The sequence below is a fragment of the Aythya marila genome (assembly GCF_965140915.1).
Source record: "Aythya marila genome assembly, chromosome: 4".
Lineage (NCBI taxonomy): Eukaryota > Metazoa > Chordata > Aves > Anseriformes > Anatidae > Aythya > Aythya marila.
This window is the reverse complement of record NC_139045.1, coordinates 15,740,621-15,765,023: the sequence shown is the minus strand read 5'-3', so window position 1 is coordinate 15,765,023 and position 24,403 is coordinate 15,740,621. Positions and strand designations below refer to the sequence as shown.

Here is a 24,403-nt window from a genome sequence, read left to right as displayed (position 1 = left end):
ATGCACGAGGGAAACTGAGGCACGGAGGCCTGAGGACCCTGCTAAGGCTAATCCAAAGCCACACGCGGCACCCAGCTGACCTGGCCACGCTCCCACCTTCCCCTCCCCAAAGCCCCTTGGGGCAGGGACAGTGTGCTTGTAAGGGACGCAGCAAAGGTGAACAGCAGGAGTTAGGGGCCGGCTGGGAAAACAGCCTCCTTTCTCGCCGCTTGCAGTCAACCCTGCCCAACTTCTTTGTCCGCCAAAAAAGCATTTCTCTTTTCCCTTTGGAGTCTGAGACTGGAATGGATCCAGCCAGATCACGCTGCTTCTCAAAAGCTGCAGCCCGAATTCTCACATCTAGTTGTGCCTCACACCAGCAGCCTCAACTTCCAGGCACTTTTTAAGCTCTGGCACTGCACACCACAAACTCTGGGGTTTTATTGTACTGTAAGCAGTAACGTTGCATACCCTGGGGCTCCCGGCAGCCCAGTCTCCTTGCAAGCACGAGGCCAGGCTGAGAGGCTGAGCACACACATACACATTCTGCGAGGCAGTGGCTTTGCAGCAGTAACACGAGGACTCCAGCCCCGGTTTTAGGCAGGGATCACTTAACAAAAAGCAGGCACCTCACTGCAGGCACGGAGCCACACTCGGGCTGCGAGCCAACATACACGGCATAGCGGCTAGAAGAGCTTACAGTAAGGATTTCTAGGATCACGCAGAAGCAAACAATCGCCAGCTTTAAAAAATCACACACACACCCTGCCCACAAAGAGCAGTATCAATAGAGATCTCCCGCTGCCCACTTTAAATGGCTGGGAAAGCTCCAGCTTCCAAACAGCTGCGAGCGATCCCCTTCTTCGCCCCCCCCTCCATCATGTGATGGTCCTGCCCGAGGGATTTAAGCTGCTGGAGCTCGGTGCTGAGTCACGCTGGGCTGTGGAGCAGGGGCTCGGGGGTGTCCTGCCTGGTGGGGCTGGGATCTGCAGCATGGAGCAAGTGAGTGCCCTCTGAGCCGGACTGGAGCGCCAAGCAGGGCTAGGGTTTGCCTGCCTGCCTGCGGGGTTTGGGCTTGGTGCCAGAGGTAGGAGAGGAAAAGGATTAGCTGAGAGGAAATGCTCGGCTGATATGTGGCTGTGGGAGGAACAGTTAGGGTTGACCAGACGCTTTTCTTTTCCCCCCTCTTCTCTGGCATGCTATCTGAATGGGAAAGCTGTTTTAATGCATGTTTGTATCTCTGAGTGCTCTAAAGTTTTGGGACCAGTCTGAATGCCATTTTCCTGATAAACTCCTTATTTTCCTTCTGAAAAAAAATCTGCTTTGGATACAGGATGGGGCTAAAACATAGCAGCAGAGGAAAGCAGGATGGCAGTGTGTGCTGACTGTGCCCTGAGCTCCCTTTTCCTCCAGAGGTCTGCCCCCTGATCCCCACTGGGGCTGTGTGCCTGTGGGGCTCCAGAAGCAGAGCCAGAAGGCAGCGTTAGTGCCACAGCAATAAGCAGCTTAGCGGCTGCAGGGATCTGACCCCAGCAGGGAGCAGACGTGAGGCTGAGCACCGTTTGGGCTGGGTGGCCATCTGAGGGGGCTCTGGGTGCTGGAGCAGTAGCCCAAGTGAGCAATGGGACCAGCCTGAAGGCAGTTTCCCTGCCTTATCTGCCTTCTTATCTGCTTATCAGGCTGGATGCAGCTCAGCATTATTGCACCCGGGCCTGGAAGCACTGGCATCAAAGCATGGCTTGAGTTATGCCTGACCTCACCAAACAGCTTCTTCCTCTAGGCTGGGGGAGTTAAACCCTACTTGGGAGGTGTGAGGCTGGGGGATGGAATAATCTGGCTCTGAGGATAGGAACAAGCCCTTGTCTGCCCCATGAGAGCTTCCCTGGGGGCGTTGTGCTTCAGTGGGCTGCAGCCAGCAGTGGCTCCACTGCCCCCTCTCTTTCTGCACGCAGCTCTGAGTCAAGTGTGCAAATGTTTTGGTAGCCCCTGTACGCTGGAGACACGCCTAGGGAAGGGGAAGGATGTAATGTTATAAAAGCTGCGTAACTGCTAGCAAACCTGTGCCAGTGCCTGCTGCTGACCTGGTGAAGGTGGCTGGGCTGACTCCATCTCTGCCCTAGCACTAAACTGCAAATGTCCTCGGGTCTGCCAGGCCTGGCTCGTGCCTCAGCCCAGGCAGGGCTGGAAGGCTTGCTTTAGGATGGACTAACTCCTGCCGCTTGGCCCCACAGGGACTGGTGGTTACTCAGCTGGATGTTGAGCCGGGAGAGTGCATCAAGGTCAAAGGCAAGATCCTGTCTGATGCCAAAGGGTGAGTGAGGAGGCGGCAGATGGCTTGATGGGGCACTGCAAGGGGGCTGCAGCCCAGCAGGCTCCTGCCCTTGCCGGGGGTAATGGAGCTCCTGCTGGGTTCAGCTTGCTGGCACAGGGTGGCTGGAGCATCTCCTTGGTGCTGCCTCGGTCTCCCCAGGTTTGCTGTGAACGTGGGGAAGGACAGCAGCACCCTCATGCTGCACTTCAACCCTCGCTTCGACTGCCACGGGGACGTCAACACTATCGTGTGCAACTCGAAGGAGGATGGCACGTGGGGCGAGGAGGACAGGAAGGCTGACTTCCCCTTCCAGCACGGTGACAAGATTGAGGTGAGGCCCCGGGGGTCTGTGCAAGGCTCTGGCACAGGGCGCTGATGGGCTCGGGGATCTTAATGCTGCCACCAGTGGCCACCTCAACTGTCCTGCACCGAGCCTGGCTTGTGACCAGTGATGCATAAGCCTTCCTCTTTGTGGTTCCCTGCAGATCTGTATCTCCTTCGATGCCACAGAGGTAAAGGTGAAGCTGCCTGAAGCGGAGTTCGAGTTCCCCAATCGGCTGGGCATGGAGAAAATTCAATACCTGGCTGTGGAGGGTGACTTTAAAGTCAAAGCCATTAAGTTTAGCTAACTGCTACAGCTTGTCTTGTTTTCTTTCCCCCTGCATAGTGAAATAAACCCAAACTTGCCCTGGCTGCTTTCTCTGCTGTTTCCTGCTCTAATTTGCTTGCTCCTGTGTGTGCTACAGGGGTGGACAGGGGGAAAGGTTCAGTATCCACTGATGTGCTTATTTACACTGCTGCCCTGCAGCTGGTACAGGGCTGGACCACATGGCTGGCAAAGCATGACCTACTGTGACTCAAGCTACCTTGGCAGGAGAGCTGTTGGATCCCGAGTGCAGCAAATACAAGTAGTTGCAGTTAGGCACGTGAAAATAAGCTTGGTGAATCGTCTCTTCTGCTTGAAACCCCTTCGCTCTGCTCATGCAATGCCTTGGAGTGTGCCTGCTACAGCTGCTCCCGAGCTGCCTGCTAGCCATGCCCAAGCAGGGACTGAGTTGGGGCTGCTGCAGCGACTGAGGACCTGGCGAAAGGTAACAGAGCCCTGCAGAGGGAGCCTGGGCAGGCTGCTGGGCTGTGGGGCTGGCCCTGTGGTGTCACAGCTGTGACAGTCCTGACCCCAACTATGCAGGTGCAAGGTGCTACCTTAGCCAAATGCTGCTGAAGTGGTGGAATTTGAGTCCTGCTGGCTAATCTCTGACAGCGGGGCTGCTTTGGACCAGGGCTGTGGTTGCTTTGAACAGCTGAGCAGCCAGGCCAGCTGCTGGGGTAGGGCAGTAATCCTCTGCGGAGTATTTCAGCCATTTGAATACTTCTTATGGGGAGGCTGACAGGCTGCAGTCCTGCCGCCCTTGTGCCAGCACATGTGCTGTGTGGAAGTAACGCTGTCCTGCAGCAGCTGCTGTAGAGCTGAGGAATCTGTGAGGTGACTGATCTGGAGGCAGCTTCTGGACACCCTTTTCCCTCTGCTGTTTGGCAGCCCTGCCCTGGAGGCCTTCTTGGAGCGCTGCCAGAAGGGCACGAGTTACAGCTGGGTCCTGCCACTCCCCTTGTGGGCACAGCTGTGGAGACAGGGCTCTGTTGGTTTCACCTGAGAGCTGGTGCAGCTAATGCCAGTGAGGGACTTGTGGAGTGCGAATGAGCTGGAGGCTTTCTGGGTGTTTTTTTTTTGTTTGTTGTTGGTTGTTTTTTGTTTGTTGGTTGTTTTTTGTTTGTTGTTTTTTAAGGCTATTGAAACTTTGTGGTAGGAGGGGAGAAGATGGCTTTTGGCTTGTTCCCCTCTCTCCCCGTTCTAATGTCTGAAGGTACACTAAGCTATAAAGTGTTCCCTTTATTAGAAAGGAGTAGAAAGCCCTTATGTTGCAGTGGGATGTGGAGCTTACTTCAGGTGCCTGTGCCAGCTACTTGGATCAGATGAAATATGTGTCTGTCAGCACTGACAAGAGAAAAGTTGATCTCATTTTTGCCTGCTAAACTGGCAGTCCTGATGTCTAGGTAGGCTAGCCACGTGTGGTCCTGACCACTGTGCTCAGAGCACAAACAGCCCCTTCATGGGGACTGCTCCCCCTTGTACTTTCCACAATGGTTAATTAGGCTTATCCTGCTTTCTAACACTGGCAGCTACCACTAAGGAGACCTCAAAAGGGGAGAAAGGGGAGGAAGGAAGCATGCCTTTGCCAGCACTTCCTGCCTCTTGAGTCGTGTTCTCCCATGTCCCAGACTTCTGAATGCTCCTGTTTCTGTAAGTGACACTGTTAAACAGGCAGAGTAAACGTGGAGTGCTCCAACGGGCTTCTGGAGTAATGGTGAGACTTGCTGTTAGAGAGATCAGGAAAGCAAGAATGCTATGCCCTGCTGCAGGCAGAGGGTCACAGTGAATGTAAAGCCAGAGCTGGTTCCCTGCCAAGTTAAGTCCTCCTTGAAAGGCATGGTGAACTTTGCTTTTCAGTATCCTTGGGAGGAACCTGAGCTCTGCTTGCTCTGGGTGGAGCACAAAAGCACAGACAGCAGGGCCTAGAGGTGTGGGTTTTCTCTGTCTATTTAAATCCTGTCACATCTGTAGAGAGTCTTTCAGTCCAGTAACACTTCCCAGAAGGAATCAAGATCCTACAGGTTACCTCCTCACTGAGACCAGGAGAGGGAGGAAAACAGCACTGATCCCTGTTAAGGGGGTTGCATGTACTGAATCCTCCAAGTTTGCTACACCACAGTCAGCCTTGATTCTTGGTTATTCACCAGGAACCAAAGCTGCAGCACTTTCTTGCCTTACAGCATCATGGGGAGGCATAATGGGACCTTTAAGACCCTGGAAAGCAGCTGTAAGGCTATGACAACATGAACAAAAAATATGTTGTGTGTTATCAATTCACACTTAAGAAATGGAGAATAAATGCACAACTGCAGAAGAGGTTAGTACGGAAAAAGTAAATGTGACAGAGGAATTAAAATCTTACACAGGACCTGAAAGAGTAGTAATGGGCCAGACAGACCAGCAGCTTTGTCTTCTCAAAAATAACTTCTCCTTGAGCAGTTCACATTAACTTCACTTGACAGAAATAGGCCATCTGAGTGACTCTAGCTACACAAGTGTGCATATACCACTCTACAACACAGCCTCAAAAGACTGTCTGCATGCAGAAACGGGGAATAGTGTAAGCATGAACAGTGTCTGAAGGAGAAAGCTGGGGAAGCCAATGGGCAACCAAAGTTATGGTGGGGAAGGGGGAGACAGTTGGGTCACCTCCCACTTAAATCACATATTCACAGGCAAAAAAGATGCAAGAGTATTTCTTTCAGACAACAGACTTATAAGAAGGGAATTAACATGTGTTGTACAAAATGGATATGTGACCTCCAGTCAGCTTTTTCCAAGAGCACTGGGTGTGTGGACAGCCATGTTCTTTCTTTGTCTGCTCACCTTCTGCTCCCTTGATCTTGGCCTTATTCTTTACAAGGCAAATGGAAACCCTGTCACCCACTCACTTTCAAAAATCCTTTCCAAAATCCATCCTCAAACTATAAGCTGTATTACCTGATAACTGTCCCCACTTCCTGGGGCTGTGCACTGGAAGTTTTTTTCTACACAATGCCCCTTGTAGCATGATGGTAGCCTGAGCACAAAGCTGGCTGCAGTTGTGGGACACTGAGCCCTCAGGGTCAGGTGGGTACAGACCATGGGAAGCTGTCTGGTGACAGGAACCAAGGGATAAGACAAGCACCTGGCTACCACCGCTGTGCCTGCACACCCTGCTGGGAAAAAACCCAGGCAAGCACCACCATGTCTCCACACACTGCCTCCCTCCCTCTGAGGAAACCCTCTTGGAAACCAAACCCCCTACACACTCGCAGTAGGTGCAAGCAAAGAGGTCCAGGCTGCAAAGCCTTCCTATGTGGAGAAAAAATGTATAAAAATTTAAATATACTCACCCTTTTTCCAGAGGCTCCCGGCAGTGTGCTGTATGTGGGCTCCTGACTGACCATCCTGAGCCGAGCTGTCCCTCACTGGCCCTGATTACTCACAGCTTCTAATGGTAAAACACACCTGGGGGGACAGGTGGCAAGCCCTGCTAACACTTTTTGGAGATTTTGGTGCTGTTGGCCACAGGGGTGTCTGTGGCATTGCCCTGCTGTGCGCTGCTCCCTCCAGTGAGGCAGGAGGGGAGGCCCTGCCCAGCCCCTTCGTGAGGTAAAATGGCGCCCACCGGGCCCCGCTGAGGCAAAATGGCGCCTGCCCACCACCTCCTCTGGCTCAGTGCCTCACCCCATAAAACTGGCCTGCGTGACAAACTGATATTTGCAGAAAAGCCATTTTCTCTTTTGAAATCTTCCACAATGGCTTTTCTTTCTCAAATGCTATGCTTTAAATTTATTTTTTTTAAATTGTGGTTTTATTTTGGCTCAACCAAATAGCTGTGCTGTGGTGACTTTTATTAGAAATCTTGGGCGACCCTGACAGAAATACATGGTCTCAAGTTGTGAATCACAAAGGAAAAAAAGCTGTCTGGCTCACATTTACCAACTTTACATTATGGGGTACAGGAAACACAGCCTTATCCCTAACCTTCAAAGAAACGGAGCAGATGTGCTGACAGTAGTCTGCCATTCTCCACAAATGGCTCCAGCTCCCTACCCTACAAGGGGACAAGAAAAAGTGGCTTTTTGTTACCATTTTAGTGTTAATACACAATGTGTTGCATGAAAGCTGAGGAGGCTGTGCTACTGTATGCACATAAGCTGTATGCATGTAAGCATCTGGCGAAAGCCCCAGGCTACTTGTTTTTGCCACCCTAAATCCAGCCTATTTCTATGATTTGTATTGCAGAGGGACAGAAGTGTTTGGCCAAATGGAGCGGAAAGGACCAGCTCCTACTCAGAGACCACTCTGGCCACATACCCATCTTCAGTCACCTAACACAAACAATGTTCAGTAACTTATTGCCAGAAAAGCCCTGTAATTTACAAGAAGCATACAACACTGAATTTACGTGCCCTGTGGGCTGCAGGGACAAGTGGAAGTCCTGTAGGAACACAGACAAACCATAAAGCCATGCCCCGGTCAACAAAAATCCCCTCTAGAGGGGGCATAAAGGAAAAAACAACTCAGGTGAATCAAGCCCAGCCAAACCTGGGGAGCAGGTCCCTAAATAAGCCCCCAGTCTGCTCACACCGATTTGAAGCATGGGCTCTCTGATGAAAAGCTGTTTCCCATTTTGCAAACAATGAGTCACTGCTCGTGTTAATATTCAGGATTTGTGTGGAGTGTCTCTGAAATGCCATCCAGGTTTATTTGCATGCTCCTCTTCTTGACCAGTCTAAATGAGTGTGCCAGAAGCTGAGCTGTGGAGATGATGGATCAGTCCTGATGCATGGATTGTTTCGGTGCTCTGTGTTTGATGAATTTTGTAGGTAACCTTCACAAAAGATCTTGTGTACGAACTTAGAACCAAGAGACCCTAGTGTAAACACCCCTTGCTAGATTTAGTCTCGAGGAAAGCATCTGACGTGAATTCTTTGTGACCATCAATGGCCCAAGGGCTCAGTAAAAAAAAAAAAATAAAAAAAAAAAAAAAGCAAATTGCAAATTCAGATGACTAGATTTTCACAGCGCATTACATCATGTGGAACAGCACAGCCAAGCAGACTGCAGGGGTAGCATGTTGCTGACAGCATGTGAGGACGTACTGAAAGGTAGGTTGAAGAGACTTGCTTCAATGTCCTGCACTGCACAGACAGCATTGCAATGTGAGTGTATGCCTCCTTCTTTTTCCTTTTCCCTGTGCTGGGTCTGGGTGCAATGACAGCAGTGCAGTTTGATTGCTTTCAAAGGCCAGGAAAATCACTGTGGGGCAACATTGACTTATACCTGTTTTTTTTTTTTTTTTTTTTTTTTTTTTTTTGTGTGTGTGTGTGTGTGTGTTTGTTTGTTTGTTTGTTTTTTTTTTTTTTCCTGACAGGTCCCTCAGAAATTGGCTGGAAATTGAAGGTAACAATTTAAGGAATGCTAAATCAGGAAAAATGAGGCCCCCCTCTCTTTTCTGTGACTTTTCTGATTGTCCTCAAAAGTAAAGCCAGTTAGCACTGGGTAAATTGGAAATTTCCCCTGCAACTGAGATGTTTACTGAGAGTGAGAATATAGGGAAGGCAGATCACACAGTAACATCGCTTTTGTGCAACTAGCTTTTACCTTGAACTGACCATCTATATCAAAAGAGCTACTGCTCTGTCCTTACTAGGATTTGCCTCAAGCTAGAGAAGCAAGACTGCATGCTTCACTCCGTGCCAGGCATCAACTGCAGCCAGCTGAATGGGCCAGGTAGCTGTTGCAGGATCCTTCAACGGTCGATAGTCTGAAGAGAAGGAAAGAGACTTCTCCAGAGACCAATTTGGAGAAGGCACCTGACCCAGGTAATCTGAACTGACTTTGGGAAGAATCTCTTCCACTTTCATCTACAGAGGGCTGGCTGGCAATGTCACGCAGCACCACCATTCCCACAGTAGGGTAGAAGGTGGAGCATTCAATTCCAGTATCCCAAATTGATGTTTCATTTATAAAAATAACGCTCCTTTTTAGCTAAAATGCCCACCTGTTGAGAACCACTGTTTGTTGCAAGATGTGTTTTGAATAATTTGCTTTGAGCATGCTATAATGCTTCAGCCTGTGCTGCAGCTGAAAGGGGAAATACCCCAGATCTGAGATAAGTGGGACACTGCATTTTAGGGAAGGGCTAGTAATGAAAATCACACTCTCTGTATCTAGCTTGCAGGTTTTTGCCACTGTAGCCATGTAGTTACGGGTTCAGATGTGGAAATCTCACATAGCTAGACCCCAAATTCAGATTTGTTTCAGTAAGCATATAAGGACTAGACAATAACTGTTAAATTCTACCCATGGTACTCCAGTCCCATGAAATTATGCCATCATTCTGTGAAATGAGTTTCCATTATGCTCCAGTTTTAAGAACACAAGAGAAAAACAAAGTGGGTAAGGAGAAATGAATAGGTCTCCCTTTTTTGCTAAAGGCACTGAGAAATAAATCTACTAGGAAATAAATCTACTGGCTTGGCCAATGGTTGGCTACCTTCAAATACAAGTCAAGATGTGTTTCTGCCAAACAGCAAATCCTGCAGTTTGAGGAGCAGTTTTTGAAAAAAGTTGTGCAAAGGCTGTTTCCCTAATGATAAAGAGATATGGGCTTTAATTCATTTTTCACCTGAAGATCTCAGCTATTATAAAAACATAAATTACTATCACTTGCCTCATTAACTCATGCTTGTGTGTACAGTGGGAGCACACGCAGGACTTTCTTAGCAGGAATCCCCAAACTTGGCGGAGTGCAGAGCCATGCCAAACATCTGAATTTCTTGCAAACCACCATGAACCCTTAACCTCAAACGTTTTAGCTGGAAACCCTACAAAAGAAACAGTTTTACACACTATTTAGTAAAGCCTTATATACCACCACCGCAAGGCTGGCCGACTGCCCACCACTTGGAAACACTTGACTTGCAGCGTAATGCCAGCACACTGAGTGAAAATTGGTGTCGCTGCCTGCAGTACACGTGGGCAAGGGTGGCTGGACTTTGCAGCCCACGCAGCCCAGTGTGCTGCCTCTGAAATGGGTGCTGGTTTCTGCAGCACACAGACAGACCCTGCTTAGCTGGGAGGCTCTTCCTAGCCTGAGGGTAGACTGCAGGACTTTCTTTCTCAGGACACAGTAAGTGGAAAAGACAATGTCGGCCAGTTCTAAATGATTCACAAAAGCCTGCCACATCTGCCAAGTTTTTTTCATTGGTTTCGGTATGTGTAAGATGAAAGGGTGGCTTAAAAAAAAATCTAAGTGAGCACGGCTTTCAAATATGCTAAACTAAAAGAACTGTGGAAGGTTTTTTGTTTGTTTTGTTTTTAAAATAAATTAAATGTTTTGATTGGCTGGAAACAGCTCCCCCCACTGTTTTCCTGAAAACATCCCAAAGAATTGTTCTTGAATTACCTCCAAAATACTTTTCTTCCAATTTTTTGATTCAGCTATTAAGGCATAAAAATGAGTTCTCCTGCTTAGGGTTCTCATGAAATGCTGTATAAGCCTGAACAGCATTTCAAGCTCAGTAGCAGTGAATAAAATGTTTGCTGTCACGTCACTTGCTGCTTCAAAAAGCATTAAAACATCAAATAGGTTTTATTTTGGGGAATTGGAGAATTGATGCTGGATATGACAAAAGGGCACTGGTATTTTTTTTTCCGCCTGCCAAGCTGCCTGTGGAAGAGCTACGTGAGCTATTCAAAAAAAAAACAAGCGGGGATTTAAAACTAGCACTGAAAGCAATAACTGTTGTAATTTTCAGTCATGTGCTGGGCATGAAATTCAAAATGAATGATCTTAAAAACCACGACTAAAATCTCTGCTCTGATCCTGATGGCAAGATAGTATGCAATGAACGATGCAAACCCCTGGAGAAAGGCTGAAACTTGAATTGCTTCCACAGCTGGAAATCTCTGCAAGGTTAGAAGACAGGCGACCCAAGTCTGGCTCATCAATTGCAGTGGTGATCTGTTCAGGCAGCTCCTAGCCATTTCATTTAAATGGCAATGCAGCTCAGTAGAGAGGACAGCAACGTCCCAGACAGAAAAAGAGCATTTGCCCCAATCTGCTTTGCTGTGTGCAAACTTGCAACAATCACCTAGCACTTGGTAAATTGATACAGCAAAGTTCAGTTGGGCACATTTAGTTATTCCAGGTTGGACTGAGTAGGAAATATAGTAGGATTTCAAGTTAATGCCTCCTCTGGCTTGTAAATCAATTTCTGATGAAGTAGGTTCAGGATCTCAAATGAGATACTACTTACGAAAAAAGTCCTACTGCACATCATCCCTTCACAAAAACAGGCCTATAAATAATGCCATTAGAGATCTCCTTCTCATCTCACAGAAATGCAAACAGGCTGCAACAGTAACACAGATCATGAGTTTGATTATTTCAAACAGACTCCTCCCAAACCTCCACAGTGAGTAAAGAGCAAGATTCATTACTTCATGCTAACTTGGACTCCTGTGATGCAAGTTTTCTTAAAAGCATATTTAAACTCTAGAATCATTGGATCAAAAGATCCCGAAGAGGAAAGATTGTATTTTCCTGGTCAAAATGTCTTTCATAAGGACACTTACTGGTATATTCAGCATGTGTTGAAACAGGTTGAAGCTTCTTCCGGTAGCCCTTTATTATATTAAAAACCAACAACAACAGAACCATGAAGAGATGTTCCAGGCTAATGCATGACTATCTTTGGGGTTCCCTCTTTTTATTAATGTTTTCACAAAATACAAAATTAAATGTCTTTTCTACATACAGAACAAAGTAGAATCAAGTAACTGATTAGAGTATGTACAAAAACTTACACGTTGTCTTGTTCTTTAAAAAATATAAATATCATTAATGTTCAGTAGAATGGGCTGGTTTTATTTTTAAGGCTTAATTCTTTTAGATCCTTCATTATTTAATGAGGTGCCAGGTAGGCAGGAAAGGGAGGAAAAAAAGGAGGTGATGTTTTTTATTAAAGGTAACGTGTTTATTTCTCATGAGAATTCCTCTTCTCTGGCAGGAGGAGATATAGTTTAGGAGGAGATACAGTTTAGTTCCCTCCAGACTGATTTAAGTTCCCAGGAAGCAGTGGTGGAAGGAAAGGAAAATAAAACCTTTATTATTGCTATTTTTTCCTTCATTGAAATCCTGTTTTAAACCTCTGTTCATTGTCACTGTAGAGAACCATCTCCAAAGTACTTGGATTAAATAGACTCAAGCAGAAAGACTTTGCCCAGGACCACATGGGAAAGGTTAGAGTGAGGATGAGACCACTGGAAGCATTTTACCACCGACCCCGGCGGAGGTAGCAAGTGCTGCAGCTAGGGCGGCTGCTGCTGTTGCATCCCTGGGTGTGAAGTCTGTGGGGAGGCTTTCCATCAGGCACTTGAGCTGTTCCTGACCCAGTTTGATTTTATCGTCTAGCTCTCGCTGCTCTATGAGGAGTGCGGACTTCATCTTTACAAAGTGCTGGTAGTCCTGGAGCTGTTCCTCAGAGAGGTAGTTGCCCAGGATCTCCAAGACCACCCGTTCTCGACGGTCAAGGTTTTCCTTCAGTTCCCGGGCGTCTTCGTGCTGGCCAGCCAGCAGTTTCCTCTTCTCGTTCAGAGAACTCTGCACATACCAGAGAGAGCGCTTCAGTATCAGCAGCACCAAACTCACTTATCTCCCCTCTTCTTCCCCCCACTACTGTTTGCCTCCTTTAGGGGAGGAACGATGGCTGCTAAGCTCCTGGACAGAGTCAGGAGCCTCTGGAAGGAGGATGGATGAATGGGAATCCTGCTGAACAGGACTGCAACTGCTCTAGTCAATGTGGGGAGGAAAGGACCCCAAGAACGTCAATAAAACTTGCTCAAAAGCAGCAACTACCAGGAAAACCTGGCTTCGTCTTTTACAGCCACCCAAAGAATGTTAAAATGTGGCTGCAGCTGAGGTAAAAGGCAGTGGGTTGTTCCACAATACAAACCACCACACAGTCCCTCTTCCACACAGACATGCTGTGCCAAACACAGCCACTGTTTCGAGGTAAAAGCCATAGGATCTGACATATTTGTACAAACTGGGATCAAGATTCCTGGGGACAGAACCGTGTTTGCTACCGCTTACACAAAATCAATGAGGCACCTGCCTCCCTGGGAGCCTTTGGAGGTCCTAGCTTATACAAGCAGGTTCTTGTGACTGAGAAAGACCAAGATGCTACGGTTGTGCAGATACGTACCCGCTCTTCACTGTTGGCATTTTCCCCTAAGCTACTCAGAACATTCTCAACCCGGGCCAGGCGTCCTGAGAGGGAGAGCAGGAGGTTCACCACCTTATCTAAATCGCCTATGAACATCTTGTATTTGTCAAACTCGTTTGGTTTGCATAGCTCGCTGATCAACAGCTCCACCTCCTCTCCAAGAGCATTATTCATCTTAATGTCTGCAAGCAGGCCTTCCTTGGCTTCCTTCAGGATTTCCAGTTTGTGGGTCAAGCTCCCGATGAGCTCAGCCTGTCAGAAGGGAAACACATTGCCACATCGGTTATTATCATGATCACACTGCTCATACGGATGACGACAACGAGAGGATATGGCTACAGTCCCTGAGGAGCAGGGTCAAGTCAGCAATGAGTGACAAAGGAAACATAAAGAAGACAATAAGCAGGGAACAGAGAAAACTCTGAAATTCCGCGTTTAGCTGATAATTTGAATCTGATAACCTGATCAGATTACATGAAGATATATTTGTTCCATCATCAATGAACATCTTCAAAAAGAGCATCCAATCTGGTTTGCCAGATTCTGATACCCAGATGCATATGTCTGAAAGAGGATAACCGTATGCACCTTCCTTCAAAAGATTCTGTTAAGAGAAGAGCTACAACCATATCTCCTGCCTCTTCCCACCTCTCCGTCCCAGCCTGTGATTTTCTTAGTGACTGATCAAAGACATAGAGCACGCACTTATTTTGCGACAATGCTGGCAACTATTTCACTGACAAAGCAAAGGAGGCCCCCAGGGTTCAGTTACTCCAGAACCACCACTGCTGCACGTGTGCTGGAGATCCTAATTTCTGTTAGGATTTAGAGGAAAGACATATATATGCAAAAGCAGAAGTCTGTGGCCTGAGGTTTGCAATTTTTGCTTCCATTCTGTCAGAAGTGAGAGCATAGAGAGCAGAAATAGCAAGGGTCGGGCTATGTTCAGTCTCTTTTATGTACTCTTCTACGTTCAGTCTCAGTTCAGGCACTGATGAGGCACCATTACATGTATGTTAATCTATTCTGCATACCGATGCTGCAGGATTAAACAGAAATAAATCATAAACTTGCCTGAAAATATTCTCTCAAAGTTTACTAGCACAGTTTTTTTCCATCAAAACTGATGCTAATTTCAAGTGGGATTGAAACTGTACTTCAAAGGAAAGAGGATTTTTAAACACTGGTCAGGCTGGGGGCTGCTCTTGCAGCCAAGAAATGAAGAGCAGTGTTGCGGCAGACACCACTAGATGGTACACTCTGTGCATGCTCTGGAGCTCACAGGCTTCTGGCTGCACTAGTCCACTGGCAGCTTCCGCATATATACAAAAGCTTAATAAAATGTGAGAAATATTTTCTAAAAACATATGTCAGCTACCAGGTTTATGCTGGAATGACTGGTAACTCATGCCATTTCTTAGTAGAGTAGTCGAGGGGGAGAAGAGGGAAAAAGTGGTGTTTTACTACATCCCACCTGGTAGGATAAGGGACAGCCAAAACTCCTTTACTTGGATTCTCCCCTCAGTATGACAGGTAGTATCCAGGGACAAGAACCAACACTTGTCCTTTCCTTAGCCTATGATGCCAATGCCACTTCCAAATGAAAGATCCAAGGTCCTAACCAATTAATTACCAGACCAACTCCTGTGGAGAAGGGATCCAATCTCAACAACTATGATGGCAGGGGAGAAAACCCTATTGCTGGGCTCTGTGGGCTGGACAGAAAGTCTGGCATTGACCTCTGCAGGTTTTCAGGAGGCCTGAGCTGCTCAGAGGTGGCAGTCACTCCACCTGCTCCGGAAGATCTGCACAAGGTGCAGGCCTGCTCTACAGGACTGCCAGGGGCAAAGTACCTTTGTTCTTGAAGGCCTGGGAGCTGGACAGGAACTGCTTTGTATTCATTAAGCAGTGACTCTCCTAAGATCCCAAACCAACATAGCTCTTTTGCACATTTACAATGGAAATGAGCATAGTTTACCCAAATGACCTCTCAGAGTAGCTGCCTTCCCAGATAATGCCTATGCAAATGTTATTTCACATAGACCATGAACATGCCAGACAGATCTCGCTGCCTGGGCCTAATCACTCCCATCGATTTCTGTTTTTCCATGCCAACGTAACCTTTGAGGCTCGGGACGTGTCCTCCAGTGGCAGGCACACATTTACTGGCCAGCCTGTCAGATCCTTGCAGCATGCCCGCTGACTCCTTGGAGCATCGTCCTCCTTGTATTTCATCAGCAGGCAGTCAATTTCGAAGTGAACGGCACCCCAAGAATCAATCAAGTACTAGAGGCACGGTGGGCTGTGGTTACCTCAGAAGCTGCACACTCTACAACCAGCAGCTTGGGCCAGATAAATCAAGCAGCATATGACACACACGTTATCTGTACATGTGCAGGACCACAGATATTTGTATCGATGGCAGGCACTGAGCGTCTTTAGACCACTCCAGCAGCGGGGTGTGACAGCTCCTAAAGACCTGAGAAGGGCCTACCTGCATCTCAGATGCTCAAAGAGCTAATCTACTCACTCCCTGCTGATGATTTGTGTTATGGAGCACGTCAGTGGAGATCTCATTGTATCTGTCACTGTATTAATGCCTAGTAGGGAGCATCCTTTGCTTAGCACATAAAAGCTGAGAGCAGAAATGGTAAGGCAATATCAAGAAAAGAGGTAAGCTCTCCAAGTCAGAGCTGCAGGACAAACTGCACGTTCCCGAACACCACCCAGGCTCCTATCTTCTGCTGTACTACCCTTGGCATGGGAGTGAGGATCCAGAGAGAAAATGTGGAGCTGTGCTAGAGATGCATGAATTCCCTGCACTTAGACAAAGATCCAGTGCAGATTTCAGCACAGGAGGAATTAAGGACTGTATTTACAGCATATGGGACTTGCACAAGTATTTTTGTCCTTCAGTATGTTTAAACTCTGTTGACAAACAGCATGAAACATGGGCTGTGTTACTCTGTCCACGTCAAGGTAGGACTTTTTAGATTTACAGACAGGCATAGCTGCTTTTGACGTGAAACTGATAGGTGTGTAAAGAGAGGCACAGACACGCAAGTAACCTGTGTGTGACTCCTTGAGATTTGTGAGCTTCCCAACTTATCTGTAATTAGCAGGTAACCAATGTGAGACAACGACAGGATCAAATTAGAGGGCCCTGCAAATGCCCTGGAAGGCAAAGCATGCAAGCCTACAGCAAGAATCGCAGGGCCATTCCTCAAATATCGCCTCAATACAAGAGGAGGAGGTTTCCTCCTCCCCTGCCCTGCTTTACCCCTCCCCACCCAAGTCATCGCACCGAGGCTGCGCTGACTGAACTGCTGAGGAGCACAGTTTTCAGTGCAGCAGTGAAAACAGTAAGGCGTGGGAAAAAGGAGTAACCAACATTCCTCTGGAGGTGGTGTGTGCAGGCAGCAGGTAAAATGAGTAAATTAGCTCTGGTCAGGAGGAAAATCATAGGGTGAAACCTCACGCACCGAGACAGTGCAGTCACCAGCTGGACTCTGTTCCTGTTTCTAAGCCGAGCTTGCTGAAGTAACTCCACCTCTGCCTTCTACTTCCTTGCTGCGGGACAGGGACTGTCTCTTACAACCTGTACGCTCACCATTTGGCACAACACAGGCCAGCCTCGGGGCTGTGCAAGATTTGTACTCAAATGTGCAGTCAGATTAACCCTCTTCACTCAGTCTGAGTCACCCCAGTGAAGCTTCACCAGCAGCCTAAATGCATCCAGCCCCCGTGCAACTGAGGATTGTATCAGCCAAATGCTGACATCAAATAGAAATGCACTTTACTTCAGGGTTTCTTATTATTTCAGGAATGCAAACAGCAAGTGATGGTGTGTACTTGGAATTTACCTTCTTCTCATTGATGTCCAGCAGCTCCTCTTCCTCCCCTGCTTCTTCCGGCAAGTCTTTGATTTTATTCAGCAGTTCTGCTTTGGGTGCTGAAACATTGTAATAGGCAGGGCAGGTGAGCAGGGTTACGGGAGCTTCCTTTTCTTCTCTCCTACACCACAGTGAAGAGAAAGGAGGAGGTCAGTCTGAGCCTGACTTTTCCCATGCCTAGATCCACGGTGTTCCAGCACTCCCTCTTTGGTACCTTCTCAGTGCTGCTAACCACGAAGGCAGTGGCTGATTCTCACCATCAGAGGGTGCACCTCAGCCGCTTTCATCGCTCTCCCTGTGCAGAACAGCACAGCTGCTCTGTTTTAAGTGTTGACTGGTTAACTGCTCTGACCAGGAACAGATCCTTGCTAGGGAAAAATCAGCTCAGCTCAGCTGGTGATGGGCAAACTGATCATTTTATTTGGCACCATCATGCATTACCACTCACTGCTGTGTAGTTCTCCAGCTATCCTTTGGAAGTCTCTGCTACACTGCATGACTTGGGCTGATCTTTTTGTCTGTCTGTAGTAAGAAGACACCCCCACCCCTCCTTTCGAAACTGGGCCTCTCATGAGCTTTCTGCCCACCACTGGTTTGGTCCTGATTTTACTGTTGTACCTGTGTTCTTTGGACTGAATTGCTTCTGATTACAAAAATTTAGAAAGCAAAATCAAACAACACCTCCAGAGATGGTTCCTTTCTTGTCCGGTCACCAAGCTCGGCATTGTTTTCTACGTGGCCCAGAGAGGTGAGCTCAAAGGCCATGCAAGTCAAGCTCACGAGAAAGGGCATTCAGAAGCCCCCTGCCAGTCCTTATGCCTAGGACCTGAGAAACTCACTCTGCCAGTGAGGAAAAATTTGGCAGTCTTGTCCTTAAAAGCAAGCAAGCAGTGAGTTCTGCTGTGACGTTAACCCAGAAGCCAAACAAAGAGTGCTTACGTGTTATCTTCTGCTGCTGTCCTGATAGATTTCTTCTGTGTCATCTTCCTTTTCATGTTGTTCTCCTTCAGCAAGCTGGTTCCACTGGGGAAAAGCCCTTCCATTAAGTCCATGGTTGTCTTCATTTTGGAGTCTGGATCCAGGATATCAGCCAGAGACTTGTCTTTATGGACGATCTCTTTCGCTAGAGCCTCTGACTTAAGGTCCTCTGGGCTCTTTTTCTTTGTCTTCACTGGAGGAGCTGTGCTGAGTGTCCCGGAGTCTGGGCTGCCCTTTTCTGACTCTCCGGTGTTAGCTGCTGGCTCTCTGTGGTTGCTTTCAGGTTGAGTTGTGGGCTGTCTGTCAGAGCTTTGAGGCCCTTCAGAAGAAGCAGGTAAGTGGTGCTGCTTATCCACAGCAGGTGGAGAACTAGTCCTCTTTGATGCAGGCGGTGAGAAGGACCAATTCTTTGCACCGATATTCGTGCCCAACCCTGTTATCTCCCTCTTGGCCAGGGCTTTGGGAAAGCTTCTGAAGCTGTTATGGACAGAAAAATTCTGTGAGATGAAGGTAAACTTACCACACAGGATTTCTGTGAACAGATGATGAAGGCCTAAGACAAATACATTTTCTTTCTCTCTCACTCATTTCTGTCTTTGCATTTCAACACAGAAAAGCCCACACTATGAAGCTATGGGTGCCAGATGCACTTTGTGCCCTTAACCTGGATGCTGCTGTTTTGTCATTCCGTCACAGAACCAGCGAGTGACAAGTCAGTCTGTTTTCTGCTCATGGAATGGGGACATTGAATCCCAGCACCTTTGAATGCCAGCCTGAACAGTCCACACTTGATTTGCCCTTTTTTTGTTGGAAAAGCCCTGGCCAGATTCTTCTCTGATGGAAGGATCCTTCCTCCTTCCTTGGGAGCAAGGGAAGCTGTGCTGAGTTAAACCAGCTGGGCACCCAGCCCAAAACCCCATCCTTCAGGAAAAATTCACTATACAGAGTTACTGTGACATATTTGTGTTGTCACTTCTTGGCACATGTTCACTGTTTCATAACAGGATTGTTTCATGCCAGGTCTAAAATGTACTCTGGGAAGTCTAACAGTTTGGAAAAAGACAAATTTTCATAGTTCTCTCTCAAAACGCAATGACTGGATGGAGTAAGCAGCCATTTTAACTCTTCATGCTGGAGTGAGTGAGAAGCAACCCCACTGAAACCCACTAAGGAAGTGCAGGGAGAATGAGACCAGGGTATTTCCTCACTCATCACCCTCTTTGCTTTGCCCGCTAAGCACCTGTCAGTGCATCTGCTGATGGACCACAAAACTTGTTGTCTTCTAGCTTTCTGCCCTGTCCCGGCCACATCATTTAACAACGCTCTTGGCAGCCAGCAAAGCCTAGCAGCAGCGAGTCTGTCTGTCTGTCCCTCTCCCCTTGTAATGCGTGCAATCCTCCGCAAGCTTCCCGCTCAGCTAGCAGCTGCGGGTGGGTTGTGGTGGCACGCGGAGCTGTGGAGATCAGTCACATTCAGCTGCAGCCCTGCATATCTTACTGTATATGGCCCTGCAATGCCTGAGACGCGGTGCGACAGCTCTCCCTTACCTCGCTTTGTCCTCCTCTGGGAGCCTGGTGGATTTGTCTCCAGCTGCCCCATGCCCCTCAAGAGGAGGTGGGAATTCCTCTGTGCCGTTCACAGAAGTGCAAGAGCTCAGCTCAGGAGGAAGAAGGGGTGGCGGTGGGGGTGAGAAGGGTGGAGGGATGCCCCCAAGCTGGGAAGGCATGACAAACACCTCGTCGTCTTCATCGTCCTGCAGCAACGGCGGGGGTGTGAGCTGCAGGCATGACTCCGAGATCCGGAGGTGGGTCTCCTGGGGAGAAGGAGTCTCTGGGTCAGAAGAAGTGCTGCTCTGTGTCGGCAGGGACTGCCACCTCTGGGAGAACCTCGGCCCAGCTGCTGGAGGAGACACCACAGCTGGTGGTGAGCTGTTGTCTTTGACTGAATGAGCCCACATCACCTTGGCAGGGAGGGATCTGTGCGGCAGCCCTGCTTTCCTTCTCCACATGATTTCTTCTGCAGGAGACTCGGGGGATCTATCCTGAACAGCATCCAGAGACTGTGCCCGTGTAGCACCACTGCTCTCAGGGGGAAGAGCATCTCGCTTGGCATGGTGCTGTCTCAGGGCCTGGCTGTCATCTGCAGTCAGAAAGTCTGAGGGAGTCTGTGTGGGCGTAGCAGGTGAGGACCGGCCGGATGCATATGGATTAAGAGGAAGGACCGTGGGTTTAAAGCCTTGCTTTTGCTCCGGATAGTGACTCCTTGCCTCTGTTGGAGATGGGACAAATGCAGAAGTCCTGGTATCCTGCCTGGAAGATTCTGAGGTCTTATGGCTCTCGGTCACTGTGGAGGACCTGGTGGCAACCTCGCTACCATGGAGTGGATGGGGATAATAACTTGGAAACGCCATTTTTTCAGAGTGGCTTCTTTCTTTCTTGCTGAAAGACCTATAAAAAACAAGAGAGAAACCACTTCAGTAATTAATCAATGAGCAGGAAAAGCTACCGTGCATCTTAAAAACCAAGTTAGACGACCATTTGAGGCCTGTGTCAGTGCCTGCTGATCCAGGTGAGGTGCAGTTGTGATACTGAAGGGAGAGGTGAATGTAGTCTACTAATTTCCACTCCTACCCACCATCTCACATCACTTTCAGCGTGTGCTACATCACATACATGTGCACACACACACACTGAACATCACAGCAATAACCCAGCAGAAAAATACCTTAGGAAAACCCGAGTAGCTGGCTTCCCTTCCAGCCTCACTTTGAACTCTGTTTATTACAGATGGGGTAGGTACTGACCCCAGTAAGGAAGACGACTTAACATTATCTACATCCAGAGTCTATTCTCAATTGCTGATAACTTTCACAATTTAAGTTTTATGGGCCAAACATTTGCCATTGCATTATCCGTTCCTTCTGGGAAGGTACAATTGTAATGATTCGACTGTCTTCAAGAACAAAGTGAAGCAAAAAATGCAGTATTTTGACTGTGGATAAAAATAATAATAATAAAAAAGCTCTTACAACCTTGGGATCCCATTAGGAAAAAGAGCTCCATTTATATATGCAGGTGTTACAAAAAAAAACAAAGCCAAGATACTTCAACCACAACAGGATGTTACGGCTGCAAAGTCAGCAGATTAAATTATTCTTTCCATGCCTTGTAAAATGTTCTCATGTGAGTCTGAGAAATAGTGTCTGGCCTTTGAAGAAAGGATCCTGCTCAGAATATGTTGCCAAACCTACTTGCTCATATGACAATTTAGCTGGAAAACAAAATGAGCTGTAATAATAGCGCTAGCAGATGCAAGAGAAGATGGCCTAAAAGCATGAGGCCTACCATAAAACAATAAAATACAATAAATCTGAATTGCCAATGCATTTTCTGTTCTCAAGACTCATTGTTTGAACAGTCTAATGCTGCCAGCCCGTGATGTTTGAGACTTGGAGCCCAAATTTGCTCTCAGGCGTGCTGGTACAAATTAAGAACAACCTTGTCAAACACATGGGTCGTTCTGGCGTTATTCTGGCGTAACTGAGAATAGAATTTGGCAGCCTTTGCCTGGGGGTGGGGAAACTTCCCAGACAGACTGATCTTGGTATTGTCTGTGGTTCCTGGACAGTAGCAATGTGTATTCTTTTCAGATGCTCAATGTTTGTCAGAAACACCAGATGGTAATTCTCTAATTTAAAGCTCTCTCCTACTGTGGAGGCAACTGTGGCTTCTAAACTGGCAGAAAAACAGCCATTCCCAACAGGGCTTCTGAGCCAGCACCTGCGGGGCAGTGTAAGAGCACAGCACGTGTGGCAAGACCAGATGATCGCAGACCAGGGCTTGTGTAACTTGGCCATTTGATAGCTTTCCTTCCTCCATTAAGAAAGGCAGTAGAGATGGTCCCATCTCCTCTCCAGCACATTAAACAGCTGTGTCCCAAGGGAACACAGAAGTGTAATTCCTCCTGCTTGATACTGCCTCCCTTGAAGGGCCCAGGCATGCAGCATGCTGCAGGCAGAGGTAGGATGGTAACGGTTACGTGTGAGAAGACCAGCTAGAAAATAGCTACTGGGGGCTGACAATCACAGGACGAAGATTTGCATCTCCTGAGAGATGGATTAAAGATGCTGCAGTAATCCCACAGCCCAGATGGTGACATACGCACTCACACTGGAGCAGGACAAGGTTCAACGTCACCCGACAGCAGAGATCCTTCTGTGAATCATTGGCATACGGTTAAGGTCCTGTGCTACCCGTCCCTTTCAGTCTGCAGAGGATTCAGATCTTGTTCCCACTCAGAGTTAAATGCAAAACTGCCTATGGCTTCAGGAACGCACAGGCAGAGCCCACTCACTTCCTAAGCTCATGCCCACTCTCATTTAGTTCACTCCAAGTTCAGCAACACAAAACCCACTTCATTTAACAGCCAAGGCTCACAGGGAGTGCTCTGCAGCCTTTGTGCTGGGAACCCATGTCCTGAGAGTCAGTGGCTTTTTCCTGTCTTCTCCCATCCTTTTGTTCCATCTTTGGGGAAATCCAAATGTGATCAAGAAAGGAAAGCAACGTCACACCTCCCGGGAGAAAAATGCTCGCAGAGCATGCATGACGTGTAGCAGAAACATCATAAAACTGTTATATTAATACCAATAATCTTTGTCCAATGAAGCATGAAGATGAGAAACCTGTATTTCATGCCACAAAAAAACTTTTTTTCAGTCTGGCTGTTCCATCCCATTACTTGGAAAATAGGTTAGGTTAAAAAAATAAATAAGGTAGAAAATAGTTAATTGAGAATGATGAAATGCAAACTCTAGAAGAAATGGGAAGGCAGGATGAACTAAAAGCTGTGCTGTTCTTTCAGGAAAAAAAAAAAGGAGAAAGCTGGTCCAAATTGAAGAGAAAGAATGTGTTTTAAACAATCACAAAAGGACGTGCCTGAAGGCAGAACTCTAAAACAACATCTATGTCTTCTTAGGGGCAAAAATTAATAGCCAGTAAGATCCAGCTAGACTAGGAGCCTTCCTCTGCTTCCAGCTGTCACGGTGAAACCTTTGGAGACAGCAGTGTTAACTGCCAGTGTGACAACGGAGTGGGACAACATTTACTGAAAGTTTGTAAGAGCTCCACTGTGAACAATTCTTTTAGTCCCTCTTGGTGGTTTTTACTGTAATATGACTTAGCTGTTTGGGCACTCGGAGCTCAGGGCAAACAGCTATTTATTATTTAAAAGTAAATACAGCACGATCAACTTCAGTCCCAGGGAACTTCAAAACAATCTGCTGCTAAGTGGACGGTTACCTAAGTCCTAATATTATGAGTTTTATGATTACACTTTTCTATTTTTAAAAACATTTCACTCTCCTGTTGCCGAGCAAATGTCCTGCCTGTGCAAAATAAAGCAGCCTAAATACAAAGCTCCCAAATAAATGAGATCTCTCCATTTTAGTCCACGCAGATGTTCTCTTGCTCCGGGGGAGGCAGCACCCTGCACTGGAGAAAGCCAGACAGAGTGGGGCAGCCTGGTAGTTTTTCCTTTGGTATCCTTCAGTTAGGATAACGTCTGGAGGTGAGTTCTAACAGCAGATCAAACACATTTTGGTAGGTACATAACTTGCTGCTGCAGAAACAGGCTCCGAAATGGCAGGATTGCAGAGGAGGAATTTACAGAGTTAATGTCTCTAGCGGCCAAAAAAAGCTCTCAGCAACTTACTCCTTCTACCTTTGCTGGGCGCAGCACACCCAGAACCGTGTCCACGCAGACATTTGCTCTGGTTTGTCCCTACCCACCTGCTTACACAGACAACACATCGCAACTGCAGCTGGCAGCAGGGTGACAAGAGCTGGCCCTGCAGCGACAAAGGGGACATGAATGTACACCTACCTGGCTCCTGCGCTGATCACGTAGAAAGGATCTCTCACCATGGCGCCAAATTCACTGCTTTCCCTTCTCAGCAGCTCCTGGAGTGCAAAGGTGGTGTTAGCAGCAAGCAGGAATCAAAAGGAAGTAACAAAACACTGGTGCTTCCTCGTATGAAAGCACTGCATGTGCCATATAGTGCTGGGTGGAAAACTGTGAACTGGTGGGCAGACTTATCCAGGTGAGCACTTTCTGAGAACCTCTCGGCTACTCCTCGCCTCTTGTAAGAGAGCTTGCCCAAAGGTATCAGTGGGACCTGTGTGCTCACTGCTGGTTTGTATGCAAGCAAGAGGCTGAGACATCATTAAAACAGCCTGAAACAGGGAAATTGAGCAGTGAACGAACTGTGTCCAGTGCAAAATCAGGACCAAACTGCTGCAGAGAGGTGCTGAATGCCACGTAGGTTGGACACAAACTCCAGACACAAGCAGAGGTGCTGAGAAACACCACGCAG

At 47.6% G+C, this 24,403-nt stretch overlaps 2 protein-coding genes across 8 annotated transcripts in view; one reads left to right on the top strand and one right to left on the bottom strand.

Moving 5' to 3' along the window:
• The first annotated feature begins 914 nt into the window (after positions 1–914).
• Positions 915–2,981, top strand: LOC309877990 (16 kDa beta-galactoside-binding lectin). Its single transcript, XM_082760048.1, has 4 exons — positions 915–981; positions 2,211–2,290; positions 2,450–2,621; positions 2,776–2,981. Exons 1-4 carry the CDS (start codon positions 973–975, stop codon positions 2,917–2,919), a joined length of 405 nt encoding a protein of 134 aa, XP_082616174.1. The 5' UTR covers positions 915–972; the 3' UTR covers positions 2,920–2,981.
• Positions 2,982–11,556: 8,575 nt separating this feature from the next.
• The window catches only part of SHROOM3 (shroom family member 3), a 139,051-nt gene continuing 126,204 nt past the window's right edge, over positions 11,557–24,403 (bottom strand). For all 7 annotated transcript variants that reach the window (XM_082759424.1, XM_082759427.1, XM_082759429.1 and 4 more), the window contains 6 exons: positions 23,914–23,990; positions 19,581–20,480; positions 17,995–18,510; positions 17,026–17,176; positions 13,142–13,414; positions 11,557–12,537 (listed from right to left, as the gene is read on the bottom strand). In XM_082759424.1, coding sequence (XP_082615550.1) covers positions 12,178–12,537; positions 13,142–13,414; positions 17,026–17,176; positions 17,995–18,510; positions 19,581–20,480; positions 23,914–23,990 — 2,277 coding nt within the window. In that variant the 3' untranslated portion in view covers positions 11,557–12,177. The remainder of the gene's footprint in view (positions 12,538–13,141; positions 13,415–17,025; positions 17,177–17,994; positions 18,511–19,580; positions 20,481–23,913; positions 23,991–24,403) is intronic.